At 37.3% G+C, this 24,757-nt stretch overlaps 1 protein-coding gene across 1 annotated transcript in view; it reads right to left on the reverse strand.

The window, feature by feature from the left end:
* CNBD1 (cyclic nucleotide binding domain containing 1) overlaps positions 1-24,757 on the reverse strand; it is a 400,318-nt gene that overhangs the window by 97,442 nt on the left and 278,119 nt on the right. Inside the window, exon 10 of the mRNA XM_056112619.1 lies at positions 20,996-21,146. Coding sequence (XP_055968594.1) covers positions 20,996-21,146 — 151 coding nt within the window. The remainder of the gene's footprint in view (positions 1-20,995; positions 21,147-24,757) is intronic.

Here is a 24,757-nt window from a genome sequence, read left to right on the forward strand (position 1 = left end):
CTGCCCATATTGGGAGTTTTCCTCCTTGCTTGGGTTGTCATTAAGGAGGAAGGAAAATCCCAATTTGACAACTGAAATAACAAACAATCTCCAAAAGATTCACAGTAGATCTATCAAATGAAAGTACACAGATCAGAAGAGAATGGTTTGACATAACCACTGAATTGGTTGAAATAAATATCACACCAAGAATATTCTATCCAGCAAGATTTTCATTCAAAGGATTTAATTTGAGTGAAGCTTTATGGATCAGTGACTGTCAAAGAAGTTCATGAACATTAAATTATCTTTATAATAAGCAATAAATGGTCTCCATTAAAATGCAAGACAAACTTCAGAAAGACTCATAATCCCTACAAAATGATAGCAATATATTCCTTCAACTCAATAAGATTGCTTAACATTAATGACATGAACTCACCAATCAAAAGGCATGGAGTAACTAACTGGATAGATCAAATACAGAACTCAACTTTCTGCTGCATACAAGAGACACATTTGAGTAGTAATGATAAATACAGGTTCAAAGTAAAATATTGGAAAATAGTCTTGTAGACACATAGTTGCCTGAAGAAGGTCAGGACTTCCACATAGACTTCAAATATGCGGGAGAGGAATGTATATTAGTTAATAGTCAAGGGCTTTAAATTCAAGAAAACTTTATACCCATTAACCTATGTGCAGTAAATGAAGATGCTCAAAATTTATAAAGTAACTGCTGATAGATCTGGAAATATATCAGCAGAGACATAATAAAAGAACTATTAATATTTCAATACCCAATGACACTACTGAATGAATCTAATAGGCAAAAAAAAATACATCAAAGAAAGTAAATATTGCCATGCCCAGGGCTCAACTCCCTCACTTCACCGATATTCTCTGCAGAGATTTCAAAGCGAATAATTTCAGTACCCTGGTGCCCAGAATAAGAATTCTGGCATCTTCTTTAAGTTGAGGTGGGCAACCATCCCAAACTCCACACTACTAGGAAACCCCACAAGCCATGCCCACTTCCCACAGCCACCAACTCAATTCATTGGTCCAGACCAAAGATTCTGAAGTCTCTGGACTGTATGATACCTCCTAATTCTTCAATACTGAAATTCCAGTAAGAACATATCAAATTAGATGGGAAAGTAACATAGAAGCCAACTAAAACTCAGCAAACAAAAAGAATAGCACGGGAGGCTCAACTAACAACAAACGACTTAGTGAATTCTTTGACAAGGACTTAACAATTAAACCCTTATAGTGAGACTATAAATTTTCACACAAAACTTAATTTTTTATACTTATTTATTTTAATTATTGGAGCTTTTTTTATCTAATCAATTTCATCTCTATAATTATATCAACAGTTGTGACTTTTGTCCACATTAAAATATATTTCTAAATGGTTAAAAAAAACCTTAAATAAATAAAAGGAAAAAAGTAATCTAATAGACTTCATAGTACTCTGCACCTCCTCATCACCCAAATTTGAGTTCAGATCTATCTCCACCCTGTCCAAGATAGACCATATGCTGGAATCCCAAATAGATCTCCATAAAATAAATTTGAGATCACGTGTCTTCTCAGATCACTTGTTTGAAAGTAGAAATTATTCACAAACAGTTAGCAGGGGCAAACTCAAACACTTTAACTTATCACCAAACATCTAATGAGTAAAATAGGAAATCAAAGAAAGAAATAAAAACATTACTAGAAACAAATGAGCATGTTGACAGAAATTACTAGCACATATGGAATACAACAAAAGACTGTCCAAAAAGATATTTTCAGAATAATGCAACTATTCATCGGGAAATCATAAAAATCCTGTATGTAAAATTTGACCATACATCTTATGATACTTGAAAAGGAACAATAAAGTAAGCCAAAGTAAGCAAAATGATGGAAATAATAAAAGTTACAGTGGAAATAAAGAAAATAGAAACAAAGAAACAAAAACACACTGCCAATGGAAAAAAAAATTTAACAATACCAAGAGCAAATTTTGTAAAAGAATAAACTGAATTGACAAATCGGTAGCTAGATTCACAAAAAAAAAAAAGAAAGAAAAGAAAAAAAAAGAAAGGAAAAGAAATCCTAATATATTAGATAAGGAAAAAGGGGAGAAGTTACAACAGTCACCATGGGAATTTAGAATATCATATGAGATTACCATGATAAAGTATATGCCATGAAACTGTAGAACATAGAATAAATGTGTAAATAACTGGAATCCCATAACCTTCTACGACTGAGTCAGAAGGCAACAGAAACCAGAAGAAATCAATTACTAACAAAGAAATTGAAACAGGAATGAAAGTTTGCCCCCAAAGCCCAAGCCCAGATGTGTTCACTTGTGAGTACTTCCAAAGCTTCAAAGAAGACCCTCATTTTATATTTCTGACTCCTAGAAAGATGAGGAAACAAGATCTCTTCCACACGGTTTACATGGTTGCTGTTCTTACCCCAAAACCAAAAGCACATGGAGAAATCCCTATAAAGAACAATTACAGATAAATTCTGGAATAGCAATGCCAATATCCTCAAGAAAATCTTAGTGAACTAAATCCAACAACGCTTTAAGGGAATCGTGTATCAAGATGGAGTGAGATTTATAACCAGGATGCAAGGATGGTTCAATATGTGCAACTCATTTGTGACTTAAAATATTCAATAAAATGGGAGTATCACATCCTTCAGTATAGCAAAGCCCTTTTGCCACACACCCACAGCTAATAGATTGAATGGTGAAAAACTAAGTCTTTTTTCCTAAGATCAGGCAAAAGATAAAGATTCCACTCTCTGTCATTATTTAACATAGTATTGGAACTCCTTGTTACAGTTACTAGGCAAGAAACAGATATAAAAGAGACTCAAAGTGGAGAAAAAAATTAAAAACTATCACTATTTGCAGATGACATATCATACTTAAAAGCCCTAATGACTCTACTAAAATTTCCTTGAAATTATAAACTTATACAGTTATATAGCAGGCTAAAAAATTAATACTCATAACTTTATATCATCTGTATATGCAAATAATTAGGTAGGTAAGCAGAAATTAAAGAAAAATCATTAAGGATTTAAATCAAGTACCTAGAAATCAAGTTACCAGTTTTTATCATACATGTTATAATTCTTTTTTTTTTAAATTAAGAGTTTGGACAGGTTCCAAAACCCAAGATTTTGATCTAACAACTTTAGCTTAGTCTCTGTGATATAATGCCTTAGGACAAAAATTTTGTGCAATGCCTACATAGAATATGAACAAGTATTAAAACTGAATTCTGAAATGGCCATTGTAAGCTTTGACAATAGAGTCACTGATAACCTTCTCTTTAAATATTTCTGTATTATTTTCTATTACATTTTGTTGAATGTCTATCAGACAGATTTTGGGTGTGGAGGATTTGTTTTGTTTTTTGGTTATACTGAGATGAAATCTAGAATCCGATACAGTGAGATGTAATCTCTACTATTGAATTTACATCCGTTGGCATAGGTTATGGGTGTCTATTCTAATAATTGGTGTGCCTAAGCTTTTTGCTTAATTTTCAAAATATACTAAATTTTTCTTACTTTTTTCTGTATGACAGATACCATACAATATACCCTAAGGCATCGGTTATGTTCTTGAAATATATAACAAAGCAAGGGAACAAAGCCAAACTTAAACAAATCGTAGTACTTGGCCACAGAATTGAGGTTGAAAGAAAAGAAAAGGAGAGAAATATTGGAATGGAAAGAGGCAATATTCAAGGTAGATATCAGTACTGTTGTGGTTTATGTATGCAGTAAAATATATTTTGAAGAGGTGTGAAATTGCTCTATTAAAATATTTAGAGCCTTTAAATTTTTTTGGTGGTGGCTGGTCCTGGAGGTCTTCGGCTGCCGTAGCCCTGGTTGGGGCGGGGAGGAAAGCTCAACCCGCTCCCCTCCAAGGGACTCCGGGAAGGAACACCCAGGCGCGGGGGCAGAGACTGCACTGTTCTCGTCCGGGATCTGGATTTTATAGTCTCTGAGTCTTGGCCGCTGATGGGATTACACTGAGACCACTCTCCGCACACATGAAGGTACTGGCAGAGGGACAAAGCCACGCGGGTTCCGGGGCCGAGACCTCCAAGCCTACTCGAATTGGAGTCGAGCATCTTCCACCCAGATCCTCCAAATTCCAGTAGGCGGGGGTCACACCCACCACCTGGCCCCCTGGAGCCGTGTAATCCCATCAGCGGCCAAGACTCAGAGACTATAAAATCCAGATCCCGGAACCGCACGGCCGCATTCGCGGCCGCACGACATCTTAACAGAACTTTTTTTTTTTATGACATCTTATTGTCTTATTTCTACTTTGGACAAACTTGCAGGCTATCGAATGTAGCCTGCCCACAAGGCAGAGTCTGGCAAACTCCCCGTGGCGTACCAAATATGCCAAATACCAGTAACATTGATGGGTCTCACTCTCCTAAACAGCCTTGAATATAATCTCAGGGCTAGGATGAAAGAGACGTTACTGGGGCCTGCTCGAGGCAATCGACAAATAACAGGATGATGAAATGAAAATGAAATGAAATGAAAATTTTTTTACCTTGATAAAATATTGCCCAACGCTCTCTCAAAAAATAAATAAATATTAGGAAATAATAAACCATAAGCGATTTTTTAAAAAGTGTTTTGTTAGACATTTTAAAACTGAACTAAATCTTGTAAAAGACAGAAACTTGTGCTTTTGTCATTTTAAAAGTTTTCATAACAATACTATCTATACACAATTCTAAAATGTTTTTTGAACCTAACACATATCTTTTCTTTTCTTTTTATATATTTATTTGTTTTAATTGAATCACCGAAAGATACACAGATACAAAGCTCTTCATGGTCAGATTTCAGTCACACAATGTTTCAACACCATTTCTCCACCAGTACACATTTCCCACCACTAATGTCTCCCCTTTCCCTCCCCCCTCCCCCCAGCCTGTCTCATGGCATGCACTTCTCTTCTCTTCTTTCTTTCTCCCTCCCTCCTCCCCCTCTTTCCCTCTCTCTTCTTCTGGGTGTTGTAGTTTGCAAAACAGATACAGAGAGGTTATCATGCTTGTTCCTTTACCTATTTACAGTACCTAGTTCTTAGAAGAGGTATCATAGTGGTCCCTTCTCTATAACTCTAGGAAATTTTTATCAATAATTTGTTTGATTAGTGGTTTTTATGGAAGTCACCCTCCTATTAGGGAAATGGACGGTTCTATTATTAGTCATTTTGATTTATATCATAGATCTCCAGTGTGCTGTTAATTTCTTTTTTTTATTTTTATTTAATCATTTTTTTAATTAGTGAAACACCATGAGGTACATTTACAGACTTATAAATTTTTGTGCTTGGGTCTCAGTTATACAATGATCAAGTACCCATCCCTCCACCAGTGCCCATCCTCCCCCACCACGGGTCCTAGCATCCCTCCCACCCCCATCCCCCCCCCCCCGTCCCACCCTGCCGCTGTGGCAGGGCATTCCCCCTTGTTCTCTCTCTCTTCTTTTGGGTACTGTGTTTTGCCAGAGAGGCATTGAGTGGCAATCATGTTTGGTCTATAGACTACTTTTAGCATGTCTCTCCCACCCTGGGAGGGTCTTCACAATACCCTTTATTTGGTGCTCTCTTCTCTATCTGAGCTTCCTTTTCATCTAGCACATGTGGCTGGCCTTCAAGTCATGGAGCAAAATTCCTGGTACTAATCTCAGCCATTCCTGGGTGCTAGTCTCCCGTTTTGTTGCTTTATGTTCCCCAGATGAATGCAATCTTTCTGTGTCTATCCCGCTCTTTCTGACTCATTTCGCTTAACATGATACTTTCCATGTAGTACCACTTGTATGTAAATTTCATAACTTCATCTTTTCTTTTTCTTTCTTTTTTTTTTTCAGTTGTAGATTTACAATTTTTTGTGCTTTGGTTTCAATTATACAATGATCAGATACCCATCCAACCACCAGTGCCCATTTTCCACCACCATGGATAATACCCCCCCCACCCCCATCCCCCCATCCCCCCCCCTGCCTCTGTGGCAGGGCAATCCCCTGTGATCTCTCTCTCCTTTTGGGTGTTGTGGTCTGCAAAAGAGGAATTGAGTGGCAAACATGTTCAGTCCATAGTCTACTTTCGACATGCATCTCCCCTCCTGGGAGGATCCTCCAAACATCCTTTATTTGGTGCTCCCTTCTCTATCTGAACTGCCCTTTCCTCTAGGATACCCGGCTGGCCTCTAAGTTATGGAGTAATCCTCCTGGTGCTGATCTCAGCTATTCTTGGGTAGTAATCTCATACTTTGTTACTTTATATCCCCCAGATGAATGCAATCTTTCTATGTCTATCCCTCTCTTTCTGACTCATTTCGCTTAGCATGATACTTTCCATATTGTGCCACTTGTATGTAAATTTCATGACTTCATCTTTTCTAACAGCTACATAGTACTCCATCATGTAAATGTACCAAAGTTTCTTTAACCAGTCATCTGTTCTCGGGCACTCAGGTTTCTTCCTGTTTCTGGCTATTGTAAAGAGTGCTGCAATGAACAAACAATTGCAGATGTCACTTCGACTATACCTTTTTGCCTCTCTGGGATATATTCCCAGGAGTGGTATTGCTGGGTCAAATGGGAGATCAAATTCTAGTTTTTTGAGAGTCGTCCATACTGTTTTCCCAAAGGGTTGGACCAGCCGGCATTCCCACCAGCAGTGAAGGAGGGTCCCTTTCTCGCAACATCCGCGCCAGCACCTGTTGCTTTTGTTCTTGTGGATGTGGGCCAGTCTCTGTGGTGTGAAATGATATCTCATTGTTGTTTTGATCTGCATCTCTCTGATGATTAGTGATGTAGAGCATTTTCTCATGTGCCTTTTTGCCATTCGGATTTCTTCTTTGCGAAAGTTTCTGTTCATTTCCTCGCCCCATTTTTTGATGGGGTTGGATGATTTCTTCTTGTGTAGTTTAACCAGTACCTTGTATATCCTTGATATCAACCCCTTGTCGGATGTGTATTTGGTGAATATTCTTTCCCATTCTGTAGGCTGTCTTTGTATTTTGGTCACTGTTTCTTTTGAGGTGCAGAAGCTTCTTATTTAAGATAGTCCCATTTGTCTATCTCTGTTTTCACTTGCTCGGCCAGTGGCGTGACATCTTTGAAGATACCACTAACTTCAATATCATGGAGAGTTTTGCCAACTTTGTCTTCAATAAACATTATGGATTCAGGTCTGATGTTGAGGTCATAAATCCATTTCGATCTTACTTTTGTGCATGGCGTTAGGCAGAGATCTGAGCCCACTTTTTTGCATGTAGCAGTCCAGTTTTGCCAGCACAATTTATTAAAGAGGCTTTCCCTGCTCCATTTCACTTTTCTTGCCCCCTTATCGAAGATTAGATGATTATATGTTTGGGAGGAGATGTCAGTATATTCAACTCTGTTCCATTGGTCTGCAACTCTGCCTTTGTTCCAGTACCATGCTGTTTTGATTATTACTGCTTTGTAGTAGAGCTTGAAGTTAGGTAGGTTGATTCCTCCCATTTTCTTTTTCCCAAGAATTACTTTAGCTATTCGTGGGGGCTTATTGTTCCATATAAATTTCAGGAGTGTTTGCTCCATTTCTTTGAAGAATGCCGTGGGTATCCTTATAGGGATTGCATTGAATTTGTACAGTGCCTTGGGAAGTATTGCCATTTTGACAATGCTGATTCTCCCCATCCATGAACAGGGGATATTTTTCCATTTTCTCGTGTCCTCTTTTATTTCCCGAAGTAGCGTTTTGTAGTTTTCTTTGTACAGATCCTTTATTTCCTTAGTTAAGACGATTCCTAGGTACTTGATTTTCTGGGGCACAATTGTGAATGGAATTGTTTTCTTCATGTCACTTTCTTCTCTTTCACTATTTGCATATAGGAAAGCCATGGATTTTTGGGTATTGATTTTATAGTCTGCCACTTTACTATACAAGCCTATTGTTTCTAGGAGTTTCTTGGTAGAGGTTTTAGGTTTCTCTAAGTATAGTATCATATCATCTGCGAATAGTGAGAGCTTGATTTCTTCCTTTCCTACCTGGATGCCCTTAATATCTTTTTCTTGCCTGATCACTATTGCAAGTACTTCCAGTACTATATTGAACAGCAGTGGAGAGAGTGGGCATCCTTGTCTCGTCCCTGACCTTAGGGGGAAGGCTCTCAGTTTTTCCCCATTGAGGATGATGTTTGCTGTAGGTTTGTGGTAGATGGCTTTAACTATATTGAGGAAAGTTCCCTCTATCCCCATTTTGGCAAGGGTTTTCATCATGAATGGGTGCTGGATCTTGTCAAATGCTTTCTCTGCATCTATTGATATGATCATATGATTTTTATCTTTTCTTTTGTTGATATGAAGGATTACATTGATAGATTTCCGAATGTTGAACCATCCTTGCATCCCTGGGATGAATCCTACTTGGTCATGGTGTATGATCTTTTTGATGAGTTGTTGAATTCTATTGGCTAGTATTTTGTTGAGAATCTTCACATCCGTGTTCTTCAGGGATATTGGCCTGTAGTTTTCTTTTCTTGTGGTGTCTTTGTTTCCTTTTGGTATTAGAGAGATATGGGTTTCATAGAAACTGTTTGGGAGAGTTTCCGTTTTTTCAACTTCCTGGAAAAGCTTGAGAAGAACTGGCAATAGGTCCTCTTTAAATGTTTGGAAAATTTCGCTAGTAAATCCATCTGGACCTGGTCTTTTGTTTTTGGGAAGACTTTTGAATACAGTTTCAATTTCCTTGATGAAACACGTATCTTTTTTAAGCATATATATTTTATTTCTATGTGTTTCTTAAAATTCTTTTTGGGTATTTTTCTAAATGTTAAGAGCAGCAACAACAAAATGCTGAAGAAAAGCATATTCACTTTGTATCCCAGTTTGGAAATTTTAATTTTTAGAAAGAAGAGCTAAGAAAATCTTGATTAATGCCATTTGTGTGACTCAGGGTAGCACTTGCTAGATACTATAACAGACAGTTCAAATCTTGACTTGCTTTCCTCAACAAATGTTTCTCACTTGTGTCAAGTTTAATACAGATGTTTCTGACTGGGCTAGTTTTCTGGGCTGTCCTACCCAGGAAAGGATTCCAAGTTCCATTTTCCCACAACATTGTGTGATTCTGCTGTCTTGGAACATTCTACATCCAGCCAATGAGTGAGATCATGGAAGTTCATGTCTTTCACAGCCAGGCTACAATAATTTCTCTTCAGCAAGCAGACTCAGTTACATGCCTTCACTAGGAGTGGAATAATTTAATTTTCCTTTAGGCTCAAGAAGGGAAAAAAAAGAAAGAAATCGTTTGGATTTCTAGTCAACCTTTCTCATACAAGTATATTGGTTCCAAACATGGCATAGAAAGTGAGAAATTTCTTTACTAAACCAGTCTTCATTCGGAGGGATATTGGTTCAAAGGATCTGATTTTATTTTTTAATTTTATTTTATGCACTGTGACTTACAATACCATGAATGATAGTTTGATGCGTGACATAATCCCTCATCACACCCTCTCCTAGACTATCCACTTCTCTTTGCCACTTGCCAGTGTCTTCCCTTCAGCTCAATCCCCCCAGTCCCCTGTAGTGGCCTCCTACCAAAGCCCGTTTCTCAGAGTCTGTTGCCTTTGTGTCTTTGTTCTACCCCTACTATGTTTCCTTATATCCCGCATATGACAGAGATCACTTTGTCTGTCCCTTTCTAACTTCACCTAGCACAGTAATCCTCTAGAGATCAAGGAATCTGATTTTAAAAACGAGAATTCTTTAATCTTTGCACAGTGTTCAATATATAAATTGTTAGATTACATATAACATTACTTATATAGATAACATTACTTAAAAGGCATTATTATATAATTATGTACATAATATAATCACAAGATCACTGTCACTGTCCTTCTTTTGTTCATCGATTTGCTTGAGCGGGCACCAGTAACTTCTCACAACAAATTGTGACACTTGTTGTTACTGTTTTTGGCATATTGAATACACCACAGGTAGCTTGCCTGGCTTTCCGAGAGGGGTGGAGGAATCGAACCTAGGTCGGCTGCCTGCAAGGCAAACACCCTACCCGCTGTGCTATCACTCTAGCCCAATCATAAGGTAGTTATAACTAAATATTATTTTATATATTATAATATTTATTTGCTTCTATTAAAGTTTACTTACAATACACAAGTGATTTTATTAGATACCTTATTATGAGATATTTTACTCATGTAAATGCTTTTCTTTTTTATTTTTGAATGGCCATGAGTTATAAGTTTACAAAGATATGTATGATTGCATTCCAGGTATATATTGTTCCAACACCACTCACTTCACCAGTGTCCACTATCCTCCACCATGTCCCCAGTTTCCCTTTGCCCCTCAGCCTTCCCTTTTGCAGAGACTTTTCCCCTTCTCCATTGTGCTAATAAAAGCTTTCCGAAAATATGATTGATGGTCAATATTTAGTCATCAGTCAAGTTGCAATAGCAGAAATACTTTGGAAAAAACCCTCTGACAGAGAAAGTGCATGGTAAATATTCACTTATTATATACTTTAGTAGTTTCATTTTTACTGTATACAACTGTCACTTACACTATAGGTTGATTTCCCCTCTCAAAAATAATTTTGTAAGTGAATAGAGTATTAGAGTATTTTGTAAAATAGATTTGCCAAGTAGTATAAATACCAAGGGGCCCAAAGATATTGGAGCTCGAGGTGCTTTACTTCCAATCCAATGACCCAGGTTCAATTTAATTCCCAGCAGCTCAGGGCACTCTGGACACTGTCCAAAATGGTCCCGGGGACAGAGGCAGGAGGAAGCTGTGAGAGTCACAAGGTGTGGTCCAATACAAACAAAAATGAAAAATCTCTATAGAATGAAAATCTGGTAGGAATTGCCAGAAGCTATAATAGTAAATCAGATCTTAGTTTCTAAAATTGTTTGTTTTGGGGACCACACCAAGCGGCTTACTCCTGGTTCTGTGCTCAGGGGTCAAAGAGGGGCTTGGGGACCTTGTGAGTGGATGGAGGTTGTAGTTGAGTCCACAGCATGCAAGCCAGATGCACTACCCACATACTCTCTCTCCAATCCCTAGTTTCTAAGATTTAAGTAAGTCTTTTTATATAAATACTTATACTACTCAGGAAATATAATAGAAGTTTATAAAAGCACACTATGTATACATTCATTAGGACTTTCCCTAAATATATGAAACCAAAGCAACTATAAAGAATCTTAGCCTAAGGATTTGCCTAAGTCAATTCATTTACAACAAAAGGATATTTATCAGTCTCAAAGTTGACTTGAATTTTATATATGATTTGTACTGTATTGTCTGCTAAACCAACAAGACTCTTCGGGATGATCTGGTAATTTCTACTTGTCATTTTTTTTTTCCTTACCATTTCTCTTTATTTATAGGCAATTGCAATTTTGAAGTTAAAAAAACATTTTTCAAGGGGAAGATAATATACTAATAACTTTTTATAAACTGTCATCAAATTCTTACTGTGAATGAATTCATGATTAAGGTATCATATAATTGCAGATTGAACAATCAAACTCATTGACGATTATAGACTAAAATTGAGCAAATTATTGCTATCAAAATGCTTCATCTTCAAATAAGCAAGTAATGCATCATCAAATCTACTTGTGATAATGTACTTGAAATGAAAACTCTGACTGACTGAATTTCAAATTATGTTATTGTAGTGAAGGTCAACTATCTACTTAATATGACTTATGTCATTCGTGACTTCACCTATGTCCACTGAGCTAATAATTTTACAAATGTGTCAGGAAAAGTATTACTGGCCATTAGTCATCATCTTCAAAAATGTTCCATTTTCAACACTTGATTTTTCTTGAGAAAAAAATACCATAAAATACTTTAACTGCCAAAGTTGAAAAAAACGTAAATTCTTTCCTTCTTTACTATTAAATAATTTATCCATTTCCTTCTATGTGATACATCGTATATGTATATCTTTTTAAATTTTTTTTTTATTGTTTAGGTTTTGAGTCTCACGTGGTTGGATTCAAAACTTACTGCTGGATCTGCGCTCAGGGATCACTCCTCACAAACTCAGGGAAGCATCTGGGGTGCTGATTGAGTCTGGTTGGCAGCATCCAAGTGCCCTGCCCACGGTACTGTTGCGGTGACCCAATATGTATATTTTTAAATTTACAACTTATTTGAAATTACTTGATATAAGGTTATGACTGAATCATTGAGTAAGTAAGGGCAACTGAAAATTATTACAGTATCAGAAACGGGGAATAGGGAGAAGAAATACAATGTGAATTTACATAAGTAAAGGAATCCATCAAAGTAGGTGATATTTTCTTTCAAGAATCTGGGTAAGTTAAAATTATTAAGGTTTTCAAGGTCTATGAAAAGAACATAATATTTTACAGAAAGAAATAACTTGCTCTAGAAATCTAATAATTTCCCATATGTGAATTGATTACACTTGAATTATTAAGTATTATTCTGCATAAAAGAATATAATATAGTAAAAGTGTCAGAAGGGCCAGAGAGATAAGTGGGAAGGGCACTTGCCTTGCCAGAGGACAACCGGCTTCAATTCCCAGGACCACAAGAACTTTTAAGCCCCCTCCCACACCCCCCCCCACACACACACACAGGTGTGATCCCTGATTGCAGAGCAAGAAATAAGCCCTAAGCACTGCCTGGTATAGGCCCAAACCAAAAATACATAAACAAACACCTATTCTGGAATGGTAGTAGAGCTGATAGGGCACTGCCTTACACATCGCCAAGCAGGTTTGATCCCTGACCCCAGGGTACTGCCAGGAATTATCCTCGAGTGCAGAGCCAGGAATAAAATCCCTGAGTATTGCCAGATGTTACCCAAAGAAACAAAAATAAAATAAAATAAAAAGCAACAAAAAGAGTATCAGAGAACAGATGACTACTTATTTGTAGATTAAAAAAAATAAGTAATGCAGGGCAATTTATGGATCCATCAATTTTCACCCATTCATGTTCATAAAATGGCCATTTTATTCTTTGTATATTAATTGCTTAAAAAAAAAGGCCATACTAGAGAAAGTATAAATAGCAAGCATGAAACAGGGAAAAATATTTAGAACCTAGACTTTCTGAAGACATTTGGAAATTAGTAGGGTTTTTGAGCAAATACTACAGCAGAGAATTTACTGTGGGGGGGGGGGATAGAGGAAAGAAAAATACTTTAGTTAGATATGGTGTTGGAATGTTGCATGGCAGTATTGTAAATCATGTACCTAAAATTAAAAAAAATTAGTAAAAAGAACATTTACAGGAAGAAACAAAATGTTGTGAGCTATAAACATTTTCAATGACATATTCCTTGTCCTAAATAATCTCTATTTAATCAGCAGAACAAAGTATAAATGGGAATTAAATGGGAAAGTTTATAGTAGCACTATTATAAAAGCAGGTAAACTCAAGAGAGACATAATTAGTAAAGTATTTCTTATTATTTACTCATTACTTATTTCTACATGACCAGTAAAAGTTTTTTTTTTTTGCACAGTCAGCTCACCATTGTGTAGTTATAGGTCTACTTGGTTCATGTACTGTTATTTATTTATTTGTTTACTTATTTCATGGGGCATTAAAACAAGGGCTTGATTCCTTGGTAGAAAATTGCATTACCCAATTTAAAACATTACAGGTGATGATTTATTACAAACATCCCCATTCAATGTAATAAAATGAAAACCCTCAAGGTGTTCATGATGAAACTGTTAGTTTGAAGTTGAGCACAGAAAGTGAGAAATCAATATCAGTTTACAAACAGTTAAAATTAATTAGGAACATTATTATTTCTTTACCCCAGCCCCAAAGTCCCATGACAAACACAGCACAGTTAGAACTCAGGGGAATAGGACGAGAAAGAAGATTCAGTATCCTGCAGTTTTATGGGAATAGAATGTCATGCAAATTCCATATTCACGAGGTCACTTTGCTGGTTATAACCCCCAAGTAAGAAAACATTTTATTTAAAAAAAAAGCACATGGAGATTATTTGGGTAAACCTTTGTATAAACTCCAGGTGGCTCTCCCCTTAGCCACACAGGTTGGGTGGTCCCTGGCCACCCCCCCCCACCCCCACCCGGGGAGGTCTAGGCAATGGGGCACATGAAGGAAGAAGCGAGGGTCAAACCGGTAGATTGATCAGATGCTGTTTATTCCATTCTCCCCACGCACCTGTTCCAGTCTCACTAAGTTCCCCATTCTTTTTTTTTTTTTTATTAGTGAAACACCATGAGGTACAGTTGTAGGCTTACAAACTAGCATGCTTGGGTTTCAGTTATACAATGATCGAGTACCCATCCCTCCACCAGTGCCCACTCTCCACCAACAATGATCCCAGTAAGCTCTGCATTCTAGTCTCACACTGCCCTTCATTCCCGTCTCGTCCTGTCTCTCCTGCTCATCTCTCTGTGCTCCCCCTCGAAGCCTGGTCTCTCGTTCTCTCCATGCATCTGTTTCTTCATTCTTCTTCTACAGTTTCCTCCCTCTCTCCCCCTTACTAGTCTCTCTGGACTCCATTTCGCTTCTCTCTCTCTCTCTCTCTCTCTCTCTCTCTCTCTCTCTCATCTACCCACCCCCCGAATTGGGGGTTAGCAACCATATCCACTCAGGCAGCAATATCAACATAACAAATGCCCTCCTGACTGCCTGTTAGGCTCAAGGGCAGAAATCCCACCTAGAGGTTTTTCTCCTCTCCTTAGTCCAAAAATCAATTAGCATCTTAATTAACATTTTAATTCTACTTCTTAATATTAGTTATTTTGTATGGACAGAGTAAGAGACACATTGAAGCTTGTAGGGAGACTCCTCCCTGGGGACATCTCGCCACAGACACAGACTGCAGTGGTCAGGCCAGATTAATCATTCCTAACCCTAGCAGGTAGGGCGTTTGCCTTGCACACAGCTGGTCCTGCTGACCCAGGTTCAATTCCTCTGCCCCTGAGCCTGGCAAGCTACTGAGTATCTCGCCCGCACAACAAAGCCTGGCAAGCTACCCGTGACGTATTCGATATGCCAAACACAGTAACAACCAAGTCTCACGATGGAGAAGTTACTGGGCCCGCTCGAGCAAATCGATGAACAATGGGAGGACAGTGCTACAGTTATAACCTTAGCAGAGTCCGAATCTATTATTACTTTTTGCATCATGACAGCATTTGCCCATGACCACTCTCTTAACTTATAGTTAACCATTAGGCACTTTGGCCAAGCCCATCTCGATGCCAGGGTAGCACATAGCTCACAGCTTGCCCTGGGCCCATCCAGTCCCTTGTCAAGACTCTGCTTTGGGGATGCTAGAAAGTAAGGACAACTGAGGCTTAGGTCGAGAGAACAGATGCCACGGAGGTAATATTTTCTGGAGTCAATTAACTCCCATGTTACACAAGCATAGCATTAACTGTCTTCTTGTGTCCATACAAAAAGGCCATTGCTCTGAATTAATTATGCAAAGGACTTAAGGAGAAGAGAAAGGCAATATTTACAAGTCAATAGAGCACAAAGAAAGAAGTTACAAGTAAACACAGAGGAATGGGAGCACTGTGATGGGAGAAACCCAAGAAACCTAAGCTCCCAGTGGCAGGGCAGAAAGGACAAACCAATGTTATCTTCCAAGTCTTGCACCATGAAACTCTATCATTTCACAGTATTTTAAAATTGTAAGACACAGTGGCTAAAATTCATTATTTTTAACAAGGAGCCAAAGAAATAGTATGGTGGATAAGGAGCTTTCCTTGAGTATAGCTGACCTGGCTTCAATTCCCAAGACCCCATATAGCTCCCTAGCGGTACCAGAAGTGATACTTATGTGCAGAGCCAGGAGCAAATCCTGAGTACCACTGGCCATAGCCCCCAAACAAATAAAATGAAAGTTAAAAAATGGAGTCAGAAATTTAATGTATGAGTTTTGAAAGAAGGCAGTTTTTCATTGTTGGGAAGAAGAGGACCAAGTAACTGAGTCATTAGTTGGTCAGTGACCTCTAGCAGTAAACTAACAGGAAAGGAGAGACCTCAATTCTAGCACTGCAGGGAACCGAATTCTGTCAATTTAACTGATTCTGAAGCGTAATTCTTTTGAGAATTTACAAATCAACCTGATAAACACTTTTATTTCTGTTGAATAGAACTCTCAAAACCCAGTGATCCCTGTCTAGACATAACTACAAAACTGTGAGCTAATAAATTAGTGCTGTGTTGAGCTGTTAAATGTAACGTGATTTCTTCTATACCAATAGAAAACCAATGCAAGTTATATGCAAGCCCATCAACCATAAATCAAAGTCGAATACTTGATTTTTTTCAGACCAGATTTATTAATATCTCAATAAATACCTTACAGGTCATTCTAAGACATAAAATCATTATACTACATTTTCATCATTATACTGAGTTTTCAAACAGAAGGGGAAAGACTTATTGAATAACCATCCAAAAACGCAGATATTATAAACTTGCTAAGTGAATGAATGCATTCTACGCGTTAATCTGGTTCAAGAAATGAATTGCCTATCCCGCTTTTAGTAATTCTGTATGTATGTCATAAAAGATTAAAAAACTTAGGGTAATATAACATTTAAATGTTTCAGATATAGGAATACAAAATTATGCTTAAGATTTTAAAATTAAATATTAAGAGGACTGAAATGGTAATGCAAACAGATTCTTTGACTTGATAAATACAGAATTTATCAAAAAATACATTTATTATCAGAACAATAGCGGTTTCATATGCAAATCTGAAATAAAAAATATAGTATTTAAAACCTCAGTGCTCCTGTTTTATAATGTGCTTAAAACAACTCTGTTGCATAATATTTCCTAATATCAGAACTTCCCACAAAAAATTCTAAAACTTTAAATGGTTATTATTTTTGTTTATAAAACAATTTAGTGAAAATCCAAACCCAAGCACCCAAGCATTACTTTTTTTTTTTTTTTTGCTTTTTTGGTCACACCCGGCAATGCTCAGGGGTTATTCCTGGCTCACGCACTCAGGAATTACTCCTGGCAGTGCTCAGGGGACCATATGGGATGCTGGGAATCGAACCTGGGTTGGCTGCGTGCAAGGCAAACGCCCTACCTGCTGTGCTATCGCTCCAGCCCCCCAAGCATTACTTTTAACAGACATCTTAAAAAATTTGTCAGCCACAATATATACACAATATACGTGCGTGTGTGTGTGTGCGTGTTCCAATTTATTACCAAGTTGACTTTGTTTTCTTTTCTCTCTGTTTGTTTGGATCACATTTGAGGTGCTCTGTGCTTACTCCTTGCTCTTTTCCCAGGATCACTCCTGGCAGGGATCAAGGGTCCATGTCGGGTGTCAGGGATCAAACCCAGGTTGGTTCCATGCAAGACAAATGCCCTACTCACTGTACTAGTGAGCTAGCCAATCACAATTTTCTGACTGATATTGCTTATTCATTATTTCCTATGATAAACAGTTTTGCAACTAAAAACTACTTTTAAGTGATGTAAATTATTACACAACAGGTGTTAAATCTGTGAATAACATGCTTAATGGAAAAAATAATATACAGCAAAACAACCAATACAAAAATTTTAAATTTCCAAACAATTATATCAAAAAAGTTAAAAATCTTACTCAAATTAATGTTTATCTTTCTTTCCCATGCTCAGAATGAGTAAGAAAAAAAAATTGTGAGAAGCAAAATCACTTCTAAGTGCTCAACCTAATTTTTATGTTAGGAAACATTTTAATTTTAAATTTTATATAAATCAGAAACAAAAACGAAAAGAGGAAATGAAAGAATTAAGGAACACATTTCCTCTGACAAATTGTTTGAGTTTAAGCTTCTACAGCTAACATCGTTACCAAGGAGACACCTGCTTATAACTTGCCCAAGCTTGGAGAGTGTGCTAAAGTATTGGATAATAGAAATTTTAAAGTTGTCACCAGGGGCCTTGTGCTGCTGAGAGGAAGTAGGGTGACACCCTAAGGTGCAAGCAGGCCAGGCAGTGCCAGGGAATGAACCCGGAGAATTTCCCAGGCCAGGAATGTGCTCTAACATTTGAATCATATACCCAAAGCAAGAAAAGCTTTTTAGGTAAAACTATTTTTCATTGCCCTTGAAATGCCAAATGGTCCTATCTATTTTTTTAAGAAAAAAAATAATTAGCTTCCTCAATCTTTGATTATGAGAATCTTTTATGAGTTACAAAAAAATTGGCATTCTTTCTTTTCAGAAACAAATAAAAATATTCAGGGCATTAGTACCAGTATCACCTGGCAATTGAAATTTTTTATTTAGGAAAAACACGCTAAACTCATACCTTATTTTTCAGCCATGTAAATCTGAATGATATAACATAGTGACAGTCATTTATTTTTATTTAAAAAACATTCTTTCTTATTATAAAGTAGTAGTTTTAAGAGAACTACAAATTCAGGTAACTGGAAAATTGAAATAGCTGGCATGCATAACCTAAACAGTTAAAGATATAAATTCTATATCTAGACAAAAATATATACCTTCCAGAAAAAAACTAGATTTCAGTAGTATTATACAGGAATAGAATATTTATATTTTTAAACTTAATAACTATTCTTATTTTTAATGGTAAATTCTGAGAATCACTCATAGATTAAAAAAATAGTTCCTATCTCCCAGAAGTTAATGACCTAATGTACAAAATAAAAAAATTTAAAAATTACTTTTTAAGTTCCTTTAAGCAGTACAAAGTTAATTACTGACTATCTGTGATTGCAGTAATTCAGTTGTATATGTAATCCTCCAAAGTATTTAAAGTTTTTATAGTAATTTTTTCTAGGATTCTAGTATATGATCATAGTAAATTAATTGCTGCCTCTAGGTAAATATATTGATAAAATAATCATTTAAGTAATAGTCAATTTTTATTAATGTGTGATCAAACAGAACAAATTTATATACTTGGGAAAAGATATAAACCAATTTTTCAGCAATAAATGTAATATGTGGAAAATATACTATTATATTTATTCATCTTTATAGAATATTTTTAATTTTTCTTATAAAATCATTGTAAGATACACAGTCACAAAGTCACTCATAATTGATGTAACTAATTAGTACACAATCTAGTGATAGTTTTACAAATATTAGTCTCAATTGAATAAAATATATAATAAACTTAAAACATAAATATAACAACCCAACTAAACCTTATACTATGCCATCTGTAGAACTTAGGTCACTCTACAGGAAAGAATATGTTAATATAAACTCGAAAGAAGTTCCTTCATTTGTGAAATATTTATTTAAATTAAAAAGTTGTCTTGTACCAGTTTACGTCATTAGTACAGGAAAATAAAAGCATAGCTTACATTAAGACAGAATCTTGTAATTTAAACTGATGATTCGTAATTATTTTAAGGGCAATTTCCCTTGAGAAAGGTTTATACCTAAATATTCATAAAAGGAAAGAAAATGTATCACTATACTTTAAATTTATAGCTTTGCAATTGTATATATGAATTGGAAGTTTAGCAAGTGGAGAATTAAGCAGGCAGAAGGCACTATTCCGGAAGAAGTTAAAAACAAATCTGAAACAAGTGGATGCGCTCCAATCACAGACGTCTGACCATGAAAAATTTCTAATTGAGTTCATTCATATGCCTCTCATTATATTAATTCCTATAAATTTCTCCTCTTCCACTTTTAATTCATTGTTTTACAATCCTATTTTTATTGTATATTCAACAGTAGTTTCATATTCTATTATGTCATTAAGTATTACATCATGACTAATAATGATTAATCCCTATTAACTTCTGCTTCACCACCAATTTCATAAATACTATTCGAGTATAATGTTTGTTTGCCTTAATTACTTTTCCATTTTCTAACTTTCGAAGACATCCCCAGCAGTACTTAGGGGCCAGAGATTGATCCTGGTCCAACTGTGTAAATGTTAATTGCTTGTGCCCACGATACCGTGCTGACCAGGCCTGCTAGTGCAACTATGTGTTCAATACTGTGAGTTTTTCCCCAATCCTTGAGTATAACATGATTTTATGTTTATGATTATCAAACATGATTTATGTTTATTTTAAACATTAATATAATTCTAAAATTTCAGATAGTCATGGATAATGCAAGACATTGATCATCATATACGTTTGATCTGAATTATACTTTTTTACTTTGTTTTTTAATTTTTTTATTGAAGCACCGTGAGATACAGTTACAAAGCTTTCATATTTCAGTTTCAGTCATAAAATGATCGAACAACATTCCTCCACCAGTGCACATTGTCCACCTCAGTATTCCCCCTCCCAAACCCCAATCCTCCCCTTGCCTCTATAGTAGAAGATTTTCCCCATACTCTCTCTCTACTTTTGAGCATTATGGTTTGCAATACAGATACTGAGAGGCTATGGTCCTTTATCTGCTTTCAGCACACATCTCCCATCCTGAGCTAGCCCTCCAACCATCATTGACTTAGTGATCCCTTCTATATTCCAACTGCCTTCTCCCCCAGTTCAGGAGGCAGTCTTCTAACCATGGATCAATATTCCTGGCGCTTGTCTCTACTGTCCTTGAGTGTCAGTCTATTATGTTATTTTATGATCTGAATTATACTTAAGAGGAATAGTACGTGAGCTGAACCATAAATACAGCTGTAATAATTTTAGATGAAAAACCAACACATATCCCAGAGAGGAAATACTGTTACTATTGGTGAAATTAGAAATTGACAGAGAGATTAAAAACAAAAACCTTCTGGATTAATGATAACATCTTGTACAAGTAGGACAATTAAAACCAGTTAGAATATGAAGTTATAAAGGGATAGATTCCTTTGTAAATAACACTTATGCCCACACTTGTCTATCACAATTTGCCTGTGAAATACGCCCACTCTTCTTAAAACTCATCAAAATTACATAACAATTTTTTTTAAAAGTTATTCACGTATATACCAAATATGTTCTTATCTTCAATGATTGCCAACTCAACTTCACTTCCAGCAATGAGTGTGCATGCAAAAGGAACTTGAAGAAGAACACTAATTTCACCGAAGGACTCTTTCTCATTAAGTGTACCCATATAAACAAGTTTTCGAACTTTTTTCTGTAAGAGATATAAATATTTAATAAAATATTTTACATAATGAATAAATGCAGAAACTCATTGTTTCTGAAAGCAAACATTTTGTATGATGGCATTTAAAATAAATTAGCAACTTAATTTCTGTCTGAAAAATGCGTTTGCACATGCACTCAAATTCTACTAAAAAAAATACTCAGCCGATAACCAAGTTCAGTATATATAAAGTAAGAGAAATCACTGTGATTTGATGACCAGCAAATAAAATTTTTAATTCACCCATTTGTTTAGAAAATATTGAATTCCTTTTTTCAAGATCCTAAGATGCAATTATGCAACCATAATTTTATCTCAATCTGCTCTATGACCTAGCATATCTTAATTTAGTCCCAATTACAATGAACACTGCTGGATTAACAGAGAATTAAAATAAATAGTGCCAGGAGCAGAGTCAAGAGAATAAACCGTAACGGTTGGGGTTCTACTCTGACTTAAAAAAAAATAAAAGCCTTTTCTGACTGAAAAAAAATGAGATGGGAAGTGAGTTTCACTCAGGAATCTAATAACTCATATATAATTTAAAGCATACTAGACAATAAAACACATGGTTCTGGAGGAAAAGTAGAAACTCCAGATTATGTTTTAAGTGAGAACCCATAAGAACTGAAAGAGGGTTGAGGTTGAGTCAGTGGCCAGTAAGCTAAAGCCAATATCTAACCTGAGGATCTCTCTCTCTCTCTCTCTCTCTCTCTCTCTCTCTCTCTCTGTGTGTGTCTCTCTCCCTCTTTCCCTCTCTTTCTCTCTCTTTTGTTCATTCTCTCTCCCTGTCTCTCTCTTTCTTTCTTTCTCTCTCCCTTTCTCTCTTAGAGTCATAATTTTACAGTGAATACAACAAATAAAGAAAAATTAAACTCTTTTTATATTGAATCAAATACTTTTGAAAATTTAGCTCCAGCTGTATCAATTATTTAAAATTTTAGAATGCCTGACATCTCATACTCTATACCATAATGTACTAGGAGTAGCACACATTGAATAGGATGTAAAGTAGAAGGCAACTAATCTCAATTAAAAGAAATATTAGCGCACAGGCTCAACCTGTAACAACATGTTAATACTCTCTTATACAAGGGTTCAATGGCTCCAAGGTGAGATGCAACAATCTTCACCTACTTTATTCTAAGGAAACGTGTTTTGATCATTTTTAGCGAATTATTCATAACAAGCCATACAAAATAAACTATCCAGTCCCGTTCAGGCTTGGGTGATGGTTGGGAAAATTCAAAATAATGGTAGTAGGTAAGGTATAATAGTGGTGGGATTGGTGTTGGGATATTGAATGCAAGAAACTATTGTGAACAACCATATAAAAATAAAATTAAATTAAAAGAAATAAAGAAAGAAGTGGATGGAGGAGCAGGTCTAAAACCTGACAAGACAACTGCTGAATTTCAGGAGGCCAGATTTCTCCGACTACATTCTCTGATCCTACTCCTGCAGGGATGGGTGATGGTCCCACCTCCACCAAGCCTTCCCAGGGGGCCTCCTTGCCCTGGGATGATGCCGGGACCAAGGCCCTCCCAGTGACAGTTTCTCTCCTCCTGGGATGATGCCGGCAGAGCCTCCTGCGGAGTAAGGTTGAATGGGAGGCCATAGGCCAATGATGCCTGGGCCTCCAATGAGGAGGCCCCCCTGCCCGTCCTACAATGGTGCCCACTGGGCCTGGAATGACTTGACCAGACAAATCAGGAGAGAGGGAGCCAATCTGTCTGTTTGTCTGTCTGTTTCTCTCTCTCTCTCTCTCTCTCTCTCTCTCTCTCTCTCTCTCTCTCTCTCTCTCTGTGTTTCTCTGTGTCTCTCCATCTGTCTCTGTCTCTGTCTCTCTGTCTTTGTCTGTCTGTCTGTCTGTCTGTCTGTCTGTCTGTCTCTCTTTGCACTTCCTGTCACTTGTCACTTGTTCTTTGTAACCAGAGATCTTGTTGCTGTGACTCTGGGTGTTCTCCGGTGGTGTTAGACTTGCTCCCCTCCACCCCCTCTTTCCCATCAGAGACAGGATAGTTTTGGCGGGGAGTCGTTGGTAAATGGAACAAAATCCGGCAATTTTCATTTGCATTGTGAAATGTGGAAATATAGTTGTGGACTCTTAGTTTAAAACAATGACAAAACCCAGTGAGTGGGTACTGTCATTACCAACATCCTCCGTCGATGAGGCTGAGGGTGACGGTAAAGAGTATTGATGGCAGAGCTAATGAGGAAGGGCACAGGGCTGCCAGCTCACTGCTCTGCCTCCGTGTCCTCACGGGCGGTATGCCCAGGAGGACAGGCATCATTGGCCTCTGGCCTCCCATCCAGCCTCATTCCAGAGCAGGTCCTAGTTGGCATCATCCCGGGAGAAGGGGTGTCCGTCGTTGGGAGGGCTTCCCATGTGGGGTTCTGGCGTCATCTCAGGACAAGGAGGGCATATCCCCAGAAGAGCAGTGTTGGGGGGGAGGGGAGGGATGCAGTGCTCGGACTTGGAAACTGGGAAGCGATTGTTCCAAGTCAGACTTAGTGTCCCAAATCTCAGAGGAGAGACAGGCCCAAGATCAAGCTAAATAGCTAGACTGGATTGCCCAGGGCCAGGTTGATGGTGATAATGATGATGATGATGAAGATGATGGACCCAGGTTCGATTCCTCCGCCCCTCTCAGAGAACTCGGCAAGCTACTAGAGTATCCTGCCTGCATGGCAGAGCCTGGCAAGCTCCCTGTGTCATATTAGATATGCCAAAAACATTAAAAAGTCTCACAATGGGGATGTTACTGGTGCCCACTCAAGCAAATCGATGAAGAACAGGACAGTGCAGTGCTACCTTTGAAAACGATCAAGAAAGAATACTTTGTTCTAATGTAAATAAATCATTTTGCGACATTACCTAGTGTTACAATTACAGTTATCCTAGGACATTCATGTTTATGTTTAGGGCCAAATACAATTTTAAAAGTCATTTTTTCCAGGACTGAGTGATAGTGCAGTGGGTTGGGCATTTGCCTTGCACTCGCAACCTGGGTACAATCCTCAGCATCCCATATGGTCCCCAGAGCACTGCCAGAACTGATTTCTGAGTAAGTGTCAGGATTAACCCCTGAGCGTCTTTAGGTGTGACCCAAAAAGCTAAAAAAAAAAAAAAAGGAAAAGAAAGGGAAAATCATTTTGCAACATTACTGTTTAGGCTGCTCCAGAACAGGAAGGAAGGAAGGAAGGAAGGAAGGAAGGAAGGAAGGAAGGAAGGAAGGAAGGACAGAGGGAAGGAAGGAGAGAGGGAAGGAAGGAGAGGAAAGGAAGGAAGGAGAGAGGAAAGGAAGGAAGGAGAGAGGGAGGAAGGGAGAGAAGGGAAAAGGGGGAGGAAGGGAGGGAGGGAGGGAGGGAGGGAGGGAGGGAAGGAGGAAGGATATTATCTTTGTCTTTGCATGTGTCCGTGTATTATTAGTTATTTTATTACAGTGTGAGAATGACTATTCCGCAATGTTTCTATCAAGTCAGCTGTTAATGGATAATTTTATTATTTCCAGTTATTAACATAAAAATTGTCTTTTTATAGGCATATTTTATTTCTGGTGAGCAAATAAATAGAATAGAATTCCTGGGTCACATTT

This window comes from Sorex fumeus, unplaced genomic scaffold, assembly GCF_029834395.1.
Source record: "Sorex fumeus unplaced genomic scaffold, SorFum_2.1 ptg000002l, whole genome shotgun sequence".
In the NCBI taxonomy this organism is placed as follows: domain Eukaryota; kingdom Metazoa; phylum Chordata; class Mammalia; order Eulipotyphla; family Soricidae; genus Sorex; species Sorex fumeus.